Source organism: Hipposideros armiger, unplaced genomic scaffold (assembly GCF_001890085.2).
Source record: "Hipposideros armiger isolate ML-2016 unplaced genomic scaffold, ASM189008v1 scaffold_279, whole genome shotgun sequence".
NCBI lineage: Eukaryota > Metazoa > Chordata > Mammalia > Chiroptera > Hipposideridae > Hipposideros > Hipposideros armiger.
In genome coordinates, this window is record NW_017731629.1 from 1,252,368 (window position 1) to 1,265,197 (window position 12,830).

Genomic DNA, 12,830 nt, shown 5'->3' on the forward strand with positions numbered 1-12,830 from the left:
TATATATATATATATATATATATGTATATATATATTTATATGTTAAGTGTATACAATTTTATTTTTTAAAAGTATCACTCAGCAATTTAGTTTTGTGTGTAATGCTCCAGTTCTTGGAGTCTTTCTCCTCCAATTATGAAAATAACACGCACTTAACGACAGACTACTTGGAAAATTTGCAAAACACTAAATAGTGCAAATCCATGTCCTTGGTATTTATTCCTTTTTTTTTTTTTGGCTTTTCCTGCTAGTTTATGAATCTTGAGAACAGGGATGGCACAGCCATTCGAATGATGACAGTAATGATGATGATGGTAACGATAATATAAATAGCCGCCACCACAAAGAATTCTCCTCCCACCTAGCTCAAATGTCTAGCACATTCTAGTTGCTCTTTAAATCTTTGTTATACAAATGAAAGAACAGAGATAACCAGTGTTCAGTATTTTAGAGTATGTCTTATCAGTCTTTTATAAAATTATATGTTATTGATGTAGTATGTATGCTATATATAAAATACATACACATTACTATGAGTTGTAGCTTGGAGAGAGCATAGGAGAGTAAAAAGACAGTTAAAGAAAAGTATGTATTCAACTACACAAAACATAGATTTTTTGTACAAGAACTGTGTAGTCTTTCCTATTAGGGCAGGTTCTTGGAGTAAGTGCGGCAGAAATTGTGTCTTAAATTATTTCTCCATCTCCAGAGCTTGGTATCTAGTAGGTACTCAAAAAAATGTTTGCAAGTGAATGAATTAGTGAATATTTCAGACCGGTTTGTATGAGTAGTTGTATCTAGATTGTTTTTCCCCCCGTGTTTTGGGAATGTATAATGTATGTATATCATATAACCAAATGACCTAAGATCCATGGTGGTGTATGAATCTACCTTTCTAGCCTATGCCTTCACACCATCCTTCTCCCTGCCGTATTTACAACTGCTGGCATCTGTCCGTATTCCATTCTCTCACACCTCAGGCCTTCGAGCTTCCCATGTGTTGTTTCCACACCCTTGAATTCTCTTAATTGGTATCTTCATCTGTCAAAATCTTAAGTGCCCTTTAAGGTAGGTGTTACAAGCTGAAATGCTTACAGGGGCTAATCAGGTAACATAAGCAGTCAGGTTGATTTTGGTGGAGATTGTGGGAAACTGGAGAACACTACCCTGTCTAAAATATCCCAGCAACTGTTTGGCACGAGCTAGTCATTACCAAGTCGAATGTGGCCCAGGGTTGCGAGATCTTTCAGTTTTACAAGGGAATTTGGAAATCTGTATTTGTAGATTAAGTTTGATTTTTAGATTTTTTTAATGTTAGCAATTACTATTTAAAACTGTTTAAACACTGTGCAGGTCAAATAAAAACACCTGTAGTCTGGGGCTGGCCGAGTGGCTCAGTTGGTTAAGAGCTCGCTCAACAGTGAGAGCTCTGAGCAACAGGGTTGCCGGTTCGAATCCCGGCCCGAGCTGAGCTGCCGATGAGCTGCCAACAGGTGGCAGGATGACTCAGCTAAAAAATAATAATAATAATTATAAATAAAAATTTAAAAAACACCTGTAGGCTGGATGTGGCACTCAAAATCCCAGTTTGTGGCCACTATTCCATGCTTATTTCAGATACTTTGTCCATGAATATTAGTCTGTTTCTAGCAGACATCTTCCTCTCTGTTCTTTTAGCATTTTGTGTATACCTCAATTATAGTGCTCCTTCCAAGCTGCCGTCGTTGTTAAGATAGCTCTCTTTTCTAGTACATTAGAAAGTTTTGATGTCATGGATTGGGTCTAATTCTCTACTTAGTATATATCAGTACAAAATATATGTTTATACATACCTAAGATGTCATTGTGTGTATCTGTATGTATGTATGAGGTACATTTATTTGACCCCTGGTGATATTTGGCTATCCTGGAAACCAGTATCTGCTCTTTGTAAAAACACCAATAGTATCTTGGCTTTAATTGCTGTACTTCTGGAAGAAATCGAATTGGTTAACATTGCTTTTCAAAATCTAGTCTGATATAAATCCTGTCTGATGGCTTAAATTTCATAATCTCTGAAAAATTGAGGTAGGAATGATTAATAACTAATAAGATTTTTTAAATGACAGCCAATAAAAAGAAAAATTGATAAAATGGACCTCATTGAAATTAAAAGCTTTTGCTCTGTGAAAGAACCAGTGAAGAGCATGAAAAGATAAACTACAAACTGGGATAAAATATTTGCAAACCACATATCTGACAAAGGACTTGAAATCTAGAATATAAAAGGATCTGTCAAAACTCAACAGTAAAAAAAAACCCCAATTATAAAATGAGCAAGAGATACAAATAAATATTTCATTGAAGAGGATATACAGATGGCAAATGAGCACATGAAAAGATGTCCAATATCATTAGCCATTAGAGAAATGAAACTTAAAGCCACAATGAGATATTACACACCTATCAGACTCAAATAAAAAATAACCACCAAATTCTGGTAAGAACACAGAGAAACTTGATCACTAATTGCTGGTGGGAATGTAAAATGGTACAGCTACTTTGGAAGAAAGCATGGCAGTTTCTTATAAAGTAAATAAGTACCAGCGATTACACACTTGGTCATTTATTCCAGAGAAATGAAAGCTTATGTCCCCATAAAAACTTGCACATGAATGTTCATAGCTGTTTTATTTGTAATAGCCCATACTGGAAACAGCTCAGTATTCTTCAACAGCTAAATAGTTAAACAAACAGGGATACATTCATGCCAAGGAATACTACTCAGCAAAAAAAAAAAAAAGATGCTATTGATACATACAACTTGGAAGGATCTTGAGGGACTTGTGCTAAGTGAAAAAAGTTGATCTCAAAGGTTACATACTCTGATTGCATTTATCTAACATCTTAAAATGACAAAATTATAGAGATGGAGAGCAGATCAATGGCTCCTTCCTATGGGTTGGGAGGAGGATAGGATATGGCTCAAAAAGGATAATAACCCAAGGGATTCTTTTGATTGAACTGTTCTGTATCCTGACTGTGGTAATGGTCACAGAAACCTACACATGTGATAAATTTTCACAGAACTAATTACACACATAACAACTGAGCACATGTAAAACTGATGAAATCAGAATGGGGTCGGTGGATTTTATCTTATCAATATCCTGGTTGTGATATTATTACTATAGTTATATAAATTGTTACCATGGGGAAAACTGAGTGAAAGATATATCAGATTTCTCTGTATTATTTCTTTTATTTCTCACACCTGCATGTGAATCTATGATAATCTCAAAATGAAAAGTTCAAACAAATAACTTATACCAAAGAGCCTATACAATTAATTTTTTTTCTTGGGCTTTTATTTTACCAGGCGATGATCTAATCATGTCGGATAAAGATGATATTGAGACTGAAGCAACTCCCACCCTTGAAAATGTGGACTCTGAGCTAGCCAAGAATTCTGAGTCTGTTGATCAAAGTGCCAAGCCGGAGAGTAAACCAGAACCTGTGGTTTCTACTCGGAAAAGACCAGAGTCCAAACCTTCCAGTGACCTTGAGACTTCAGAAGTTCTCCCTGTTGAGGCATCACAGGCTGCAGGCAAAGTAGAGTATCTGTTAAAAATTGAGATTGAAAAATATTAAGGTTAAAAAGAATTTGGAATCAATACTAGTTTAGGATTGTACCTATTTCTTTCCTTTCATAATCATAAAACATAATTTTCTCAGTTCTATAAATGCCTTTATGAGTAGTTGCCTTTGCTTTGTGGTGCTTACATGCAGTTTACATACATATGTCAGTCAAGCAATACAGTTCTTCAGCTAAATAATACGTATTTGTTCACCCATATTTGTGGCTAATAATTAGATATCTTGTCCATACACTGTTATTTTTCTCTAATTTTTTTCTTTTTCCTTTGCTTTCTGGTTTTCTGGCTACTGGGGAAAATAGGAGACTGTTTCCAAAGATGAACCCCAGACCGGATGGGGCTATTGGGGCAGCTGGGGCAAGTCCTTACTCTCCTCAGCTTCAGCTACGGTAGCCACAGTAGGTAAGCCCATCAGTTATTGTATTAATTTTTATGTGTATTTTGCTACAGATATGTGTTAAAAGTGATTTTGTTAATACCGTATTTGCCGGCGTATATGACGACTGGGCATATAAGACTACCCCCTAACATTTCCACTCAAAATACAGAGTTTGTTATATACTCGCCGTATAAGACTACCCCCTCTTCCGCACACCTTCCACACACCAAATAAAAGGTAAAACAATATCAGATTTGATTTGGCCCACTGAAGTGCAAACAAGCGTATTGTATTTCGTGTCACCACATAACCGTTTTGGCGATGTTGAGCCACCATGTCTGCTACATGTTTTTCGAGTTCTGGCCAGTGTGGGGTGCCTCTTCTTAATGCACACTTACCCCTCGGCATACTCTTTAATGCTTTCTCATTTGATTTCCAGTCCCGAACCATCTTTTCTGTTACTCCATATTGTCTTGCAGCAGCACAATTATTATTTTCCTTAGCAAAGTTTATAACTTTCAGTTTAAAATTTGCATCATACTTCTTTCTTTTGGCTGGTGCCATGATAGGGATGATAGGGGTTTGACTGGTCGACATTTTCTATGCTGTACTGTACAATGGTGCAGTATTGTGGTTGGCTGTTGGCTGTATACAAAGCCTGATTTGATTGGTCCCTGCTCCCTGTTTGTCCGCCCTGTCACTATAGCAGTCTGGTCCACCCTTGCATCAGCATCTCCCTGGGACCTCACTAGTGCGCAAGTGCGAGCTCTTCAACATTCTAACAGGCACCATGATAGCGCAAAATCGCGAATCTTCAATGCATATGTAAAGAAATATACGGTAATCCGAATTTACCACACTCGCAAAATCGCACACAGCCGACCATACACCCAGTATGGTATCGCGATTCACGATTTTGCGCTATCATACTGGGTGTATGGTCGGCTGTGTGCGATTTTGCGAGTGTGGTAAAATCGCATAGCAGCAAAATCGCATAACAGCCGAGCATACACCCAGCAGCGCTGCTGATGCCTGAACGGTATGTGGAATGAAGTGGGCGGGCATCGGGAGGCCACTGTGGCACGGGGCAAGCACTATGGGCAGTCTATGTGAAGTGTACCTGGCGTATAAGACAACCCCCCACTTGGAGGCATATTTTTCAGGGCCAAAAAATCGTCTTATACGCCGGCAAATACGGTAATTCATCTTCCATGTTTATTCAAAGTCCTTATAGTTTGAGGATGCATTAGCAATGATAGGCTGATTTATCCTGCCACTTGAGTTTGCAGCATTTCCTCCTTAGAAGGGTGATGTTTAGGAATTATTAATATGAAACTATTCTTTAATGATAATAAATCTTCTTCTTTTTTTTTTTTTTCTTTTGGTAACGATGCATTCCCAAAGATTACGTATGGTCAAAATAACATGGGCTGTGGCCATAATGAAATAAAAATATCTGTGGATTTGGTTTTTGTTTCTTTTCCTTCAGTTTTGGTGAATAATGGCAATTAATATTCAAATATAAAAATGTTACCATTTTTCTCATTAGGACAAGGTATTTCAAATGTCATTGAGAAGGCAGAGACTTCCCTTGGAATCCCTAGTCCCAGTGAAATTTCAACTGAGGTCCAATATGCAACAGGTTAGTATATGGAAACACTAAGACCTAGAATTATGGATCAAAATGCAAAGGGTGAGCTCATTTTTTAGTAGATATTGATTGAATACTCAGGGCATGATGGGACTGGTGAGAAAGGGAATTTAAAATCTGTGGCTGACAGAGGTCTGTATCCTTTAGCCACTCATGTGTCTCTTTGCTTTTCTCATTTATGAAATGGGATGATATTTTATATCTCAAAGGAGTATTATAACCATTAAATAAATAAGGCCATGAACGTAGCATGTAAAAATTGCCTGTCATTTTGCTTGGCACAATTGTGTAAGAGTCCAGTAAGAGTTAGATGAATTTGAATCTGTCATGGTAAGAAAAAATATTTTAATGGGTTAGTTTTGGGTGTGTGTTTTTGTGTGTTTGGATTTTTATGAAGGTGAAGTTTAATTCTGGAGACCTGCCTTAATCTAGTAGAAACCTACTCTCACTTAAGCCATAAAGGACAGAGTTATAATCAGGGATCAAGAGAGTCTGGACCACAAAATAGAAAGCTTTTCGGGGCTTGAGTTTGCTTTCTCCATCTTTCAGAGACTTTATTGACTCCCACTCTTGCTTCTCTCTGCTCATCTGTATCATTTTTCTCTCAAATCAGACTGACTTAGAGCCTCTGCTTATTTTCCCCTGCTCTAGCTTTATATTGAGTTCTAGTATAAGAACCCATCAGAGACTGTTTGATATCAGTTATTTCTACTTCTAAATTCCTCAGAGAGAATTATATCAGCCTAAGCTTGGGTCAGATGTCCTTGGGTCAGCTATGGCTAGGAGACAAGACCACATTATGTATCATGACTGTAAAGGACCATGTGGATGAATTGGGAACATTGTTCTTAGTGATACCTGCATCAGCCTACTTTAGCTGCTACAGAATATGTGACTAAAAGTGAGTTTATTTTTCTCACATAGAAGATCTCCATCCAGAGTTAGTTTAGTGGCTCATTGATGTCAGGGTTCTGTGTTGGCTTCTCTGCAGTCTTCTTAGTTGTCTCTTTATGGTTGCCATATAATACTGCAGCTCCAAGTATAGTGTTTTACGAGTAATACAGCTGTGCTCAAAGTCAGGAATTAAGTGGATGGGAAGTGTCATTTCTCCTCATGTATCTTTCACCCTTTAAAGGGAAGAAAAGTTTTCCCAGCAGCCCCCAGCGTATTTCTCAAATTTCACTGGTTAGAGCAAGGTCTTGTGTTCATGCTATAGCCGCAAGAGACGCTGGGAGAGTGTGTTTGGGGCATTATGATAAACCTCTTTATCAGGAAGTGGGCTTAGCAGGCAAGGAAAAGGGGATTAGAAGTGGCTTTGAGTAGGTAAACAGCAGTGTCTCCCACAAGACCTAAAAGATGTCTACCACACCAAGCCATATTTTAAGAAAGGAATTGAAAAACTGGAGTGAATCCTGAAAAGAATAAGCTAGATAGTAAAATACCAAGAATTGATGTTTTACAAGAGAAAGTTGAAGGCATCATGGATATTAAATCTGGGAACCTGGGAAAGGGAGATTGGGAAAATATGGTGGTTCTTTTCATGTCTCTGTAGACCACCATGGAGAAGAAGGCCTAGGTTTATTTGTGGCTCATGAAGAGAGAACATTGGAAGTTACATGCATTTAGATTTTATTTAATAAAGAATTTCTGAAGGGTTAAAAGAGTTAATAAGAGAACTTTCCAAAATTAGAATGGAAAGCCTTATGATAATAAACTCTTCCCATCTTCTAAAGTTCCTGAGGACGGGGCTTAATTCCTCTGCCAAGGATGTTGTAGCTGGGATGTGTCTTTTCTGAACTTTGAAGTAATCAAGAGGCCACCAGCAATGGAAATCATTCAGTCATCTCTTAGGGATGGGGCAGGGATGGGGTGTTTAATCCAAAGACTATGTTTGAATATGCTTGATAATGACAGGGAAGACCAGTAATTGAGGGAATAAGAAGAAATAAATTGTGTGAACCACTTCAGACTGGTACTTCACAGAAATATTTGTTGAGGGTGTACCATTCAAGTGTCCTATGTTTGTTCTTTTATGCTTTTGAGCCCCACAGTCCTTTGCTATTTGTAAACCTGGGGGAAAATGCCAAATGAATACATCAGGGGGTTGAGGAATAAAGAATGTTTTATGCTTGCATCTGCATCAAATGCTCATTTCCTTCTTACTGTTGTTAAGCATTGTCTCTGGCTTCAGACATCAGCTATAATAGGAAGATTATTTTTCTAGACTCACTCCACGGATTAATTCATTCAAGAAAAATTTGTGCCTACTCAGTGGCAGGCAATTAAGATATTGGTAGCTTAGACTGATCCTTTTAAGGCTTATTTTTAAGCTTCTTTAGGGTGAATCTAGAGGAGCCTTTACTTTCAGGTGCTAGTTTAGCCCTACTCTTAAGGACTCTGAACCCTTCTAAGGTTTCCACCTAATTCCCACGTGTTTAACTAGATTTCTCTACTTGATGGGTCTGAAGTCAAATGTCTTTCAGCCTAGCAGGAGCTTTGGACATTGTTTACTTTACAGCTCCATGGTAGTTCTTTGCCCAATATCATCTCCCAGTGCATGAGCAGCTTAGTATTCAGCCAAAGACTCAAGGGCACTCCTATGTAGATGCCTGGAACTCTTTACCTCTGTAGCTCCCTCCTCTCTAGTACTCTGACCTGCAAATTCCACGTGCTTCAGCCTTCCTGGACTCCGGTCTCTGTCTCTTCCACTCAGTGGACTGCCCTGCTCTGCTTGGGTTTCCCCTCCCTGTGCTGTGGTCTGGAAAGCCAAGCCAATCGCAGGATTCCCTTTATTGGTTTCTCTTCTCTCCTGGATCATAGTCCTGAACTTATCTGTTGTCCAATGTCTGAAGGCAGTTATTTCTTATATTTTGTCCAGTTTTTCTAGATGCTATGGTGGAAGGACAAGCCCAATACCATTTAATTCATCATTGTTAGAAGTAGAAGTCCTTGCAATAATAATTATTTGTTGATCTCCTATGGAGATTTCAGAGTTAATAGAATATAACTTTTTCAGTGAAACATACTAATCTTTGTAATGCATGTCTGATTCCTACAAAGAAGCGTAATTTTTTAAGGATAAAATTTAAAATAGGCTGGATTTTAAAGCAGGTTTATTGAGCTATAATTTACATGCAGTAAAGTTTACACTTTTTAGGTATATAGTTTTACATGTTTTGACAAATATACAGTCTTGTTTACATTGTATAATCACAGTCCATTGTGATTATACAAATAGAGACTATTTCCTGTACCTGTATAGACAATCAAGATACAAAAATATTTTCAATTATTTCCTCAAAATCTCTTCATGCCCCTTTGTAGTCACCCCCCTCCTCCACCCACTCTCAGCTCTTGAAAACCAATCATCTGTTTCTGACCCTATACTTTGTCCAGAGATCATGTAAATGGAATCATACAGTATATAGTCTGTTGTTAATATATATCAGTAGTCTGTCAACAGACTTGATTTTATTTCTGAAATGAATGAAAATGAAAAAAAGCTCTCTTAGCTTTCATTTTAAAATAGGCAAATAGTTTAAAATAATAAAACAAAAAGAGCTAAAGCTTTGTGTGTGGGAAGCAGGGTCTAATTTTTTAAAAATTCACATAGATGTTAATAAAGCAAAATTATTTATGGACCATGTCTTCATATTTACATATTCCCCTTCCTCCTGCAGGAGAGACAAATGCCAAAGAGAATGAAAACTCCCTAATGACTGGACCATTTGGTGTATTCTCAACCATCTCTACTGCTGTTCATAGCACAGTGAGTAAAAAGTGTAAGGTGGCCTGTTCCCTTCCATGATTATTAAGGTTTCTTTGTCTTTTTCTCTCTCTTTTCTTTGAAAAGACATGGAGACTGATGATACTTGCGGCAGTCCAAACTGCTGAAGATCAATCAATTTGATCTTAGGGGTAGAGGGAGGGCTACTTGAAAACTATCTTTAAAGAAGTAAAGGAGGGAGCAGGAGGTGAAGAGTAACAGAGAGGCAGTGTACATAATATTTTATGGACTAGGAGTTCTTAGTTTGGTGACTCTAGAAAACTGCTGCTTTATAAAAATATTTTTCTCATAATTTCATTTTTTGGGCAAAGGGGAAATATATATGATAGATAACGTGTAAAACTGTGGATGATTAGAAACATTTTAAAAAGCAGTGTTTATATACAAAGCTTAATATCTTTCCTATATGAGGATAGATAGCTAGTACTTTTTAACTTTTTACTAAAGTATAACATATATACAGAAAAGTGAAATCCTAAGTGTTCAGTTTGAAGTTTCATAGTGTGAACACATTCAGACTAAGAAACATGATGGTACATTAGATGTTCCCCCGTGCCGTCTCCCAGTCATCTGTGTCCCCCCTACTTGCCTACCAAGACAGCCACAATCCTGACTCTACCATCACAGATTAATTTCACCTGCTTTTAAACTTTATATAAATGGACTCACATAGAACATACCCTGTTGTATCTAGCTTCTTTCACTCAACATTATTTTTTATGATTTATCCATGGTGAAATTTGTGTGGTGTATTCCTTTTTTTTTTTTTTTTTTTTGTATTCCATTGCGTGACTATGTCAATTTACGCATTCCACAGTTGGTGAGTGTTGGGGTAGTTTGCAGCTTTTAGCTTTTACAAAAAGTGCTGCTATGAGCATTCTTGTAGGTCTTCTGATGAACCTCAGTACAAATTCCTGTTGAGCATGTAACCACGTGTGGAGTTGCTGGATTGTAAGATATTCATAGTTTCATTCAGCTGTTTTAGATACTGACAAACCATTTTCCAAAATGGTTATACCAGTTTATATTCTCACAAGCAGTGTATAATTGTTTCAGTTGCTCTATATTCTTGCCAGTGCTTGGCATTATACGCCACTATTTTGTATAATCGAAACATGCAGATGTCTTTTTTCAGTATTATTGTAATGAGGTTGCATGTGTTTCCTAGGGAAAGAGTGTTATCAGTGGGGGTTTGGATGCCTTAGAATTCATTGGGAAAAAGACAATGGACGTAATAGCCGAAGGGGATCCTGGATTTAAGAGAACCAAGGGTCTGATGAACCGGAATTCTACACTGTCGCAGGTAGTGTTTGTCTTTTCCTGTTTACTTCCTATTTCTGTTTTGATTTTTATTTTTGCCTGTGGTAACTTTGGACCTTGTTATTATTTCCTTTTGAAGATTTTTAACTAAGGGGTTTTTTTGAAGGGGAGGGGGAGGAGTGAGAGCTCTAATACTTAGAAAAACGCCCAGTTCTTTCTTCTTTCTTTTCTGCAGGAGCCCTCTGTAAGTGCAGCACAAGATGCCAACCCCCTTCAGAGCTGTTTATTAGATTAATGTTTAAACCACTTTCAGAGAAACACTTGGTTCCTTGGGTGTTATTTACCCTGTGTAGAATCAAATTATGTCTGATCGTTTTTTTCCTGAAGCTCCTGAGCCTGTCTCATTTGAAGCGCAATGCCAAGAATTGAAGGGCATTGCTCTGTACTGTTACCCATCTCAGCTTTGCATCCCTCGACTTTCAAAACTCACCCTTGTTGCTTGCCGCACTGAGACGCCTCCATGTCTTTTTCAGGTTTTACGAGAGGCGAAGGAGAAAGAAGAGCAGTGGACCTCCGATGAGGCCACCACGGACGCGGACAAGAAAACTCATTACGGGCTGCTCTTCGATGAATTTCAAGGCCTTTCACATCTAGAAGCTCTGGAGATGCTTTCCCAAGAAAGTGAAATAAAGGTAACTTTAAATCAAAAATTTCAACTGGAATAGTCTCTGAGCAAAGGAACGCTACCTACTTTCTTTTCTTTTTGTACAGTTGAAAGATGAAATGTATTTCAGATGGAGGCTTGAGAATGAATATACTATGCCAAAACAAACAAATCGAGAAATTGACGTTTGAACTAATTGGTAGAAATAGAATGAGACAGGTGTTATTTCTCTAAATTTAAACAAAAAAGGAGAAATTAACAAAGAGGGCTTAATAGCACATTTGTTATTTTTTCTTCACGTTGGTCTTTTTTTTTCTTTTAAGTTTCTTTGGCTTAACCTGCCAATTTAGATACAGTTACCTGCTAGCTTTTAATTGATTCAAGACTACTTCATTTCCCTCCCTAATTTCTAAGCTGTTGTTAAGCGGTAATAATTTCCAGACATTTCTGGCTTGTATTATTTTTGGAAGTAGAAATTTTACCCTTCTGTAATGAGCAGCCCGTTGTGTGAAGGTTTTTAGTAATAGCTTGAGCTCGTAATTTTGCTTTTAATTGGATCTGTAGCCTCTTCTCCATGTGAGAATGTTTTTCTTTTGCCTTTATACTCCCACAACTGTTTTTTATTACTTTATATCAATTCAGGTGAAATCTGTCCTTAATTCTCTAAGTGGAGAAGAATTAGAGACTCTAAAACTTGAATTGGAGCAACTCAAAGAAGCATTTTCTCTAGCAGAGTTCTGTGAGGAAGAGGAAGAAGAGGAAAAAGGTAATATGATAACCCAGCATCTGAATAGTAAAGATGTAGTGTGTTTACATGCAGCGTATTGCCCTTAAAATAAATTATTTTCTCTCCAACTATACTAGCCTGATTTTACTTTTTTCATTGAGAATGTTCATGCAAAATTCTCTGCTGCCTTGCACCTAACTAGGTGCATTGATGTGAGCAGTTGGTCTTATGTGCATGTCTTCTCCCCCGCCCCACAATCTCTGTGGCTTGTCAAAGTCTGATCTTGTAACTCACATCTCTGCCTGCTTTTTCTGTTAGAGAGCTGCCCTTGTCAGATTCCTGCCTCAGCCTGGCTGGCCATCCCTGTGAGCTTTCATATCCCTAGATACTGCTCCCATGCCTCTCTGGCTCCTGTGACCCCTGTCTTCATCTTGGATTGAAGCAGGCAGGGTGGTGGTTATCCAAAATGTGGGTGATAGTTGGTCTTTTTCTTAAGTCAACTCTTAACCAACTAAGCCACTCGGCCGGCCCCCTCAAAACTTTATTTTTAATGACATGTTTTTAATAGCTGCATCCCTCAGAAAAAGTAAGTAGTAACTACTCATTTTTGCAAAGTTATCAGGAATGAGGTGGTTTACATAAAGCTTAATTTCTGAATAGTAACTGAATCTTAAGCTGTGAGTTATTTTATGTTAACATTTTAGCTGGAAATATTTCTCTTTTTTTT

At 37.7% G+C, this 12,830-nt stretch overlaps 1 protein-coding gene across 1 annotated transcript in view; it reads left to right on the forward strand.

Annotated features, from left to right (window-relative positions):
* FAM114A2 (family with sequence similarity 114 member A2) overlaps positions 1-12,830 on the forward strand; it is a 29,340-nt gene that overhangs the window by 727 nt on the left and 15,783 nt on the right. Inside the window, exons 2-8 of the mRNA XM_019657721.1 lie at positions 3,359-3,591; positions 3,938-4,037; positions 5,564-5,656; positions 9,346-9,434; positions 10,621-10,755; positions 11,246-11,404; positions 12,019-12,142. Of these exons, the coding sequence (XP_019513266.1) occupies positions 3,373-3,591; positions 3,938-4,037; positions 5,564-5,656; positions 9,346-9,434; positions 10,621-10,755; positions 11,246-11,404; positions 12,019-12,142 (919 nt within the window). The 5' untranslated portion in view covers positions 3,359-3,372. The remainder of the gene's footprint in view (positions 1-3,358; positions 3,592-3,937; positions 4,038-5,563; positions 5,657-9,345; positions 9,435-10,620; positions 10,756-11,245; positions 11,405-12,018; positions 12,143-12,830) is intronic.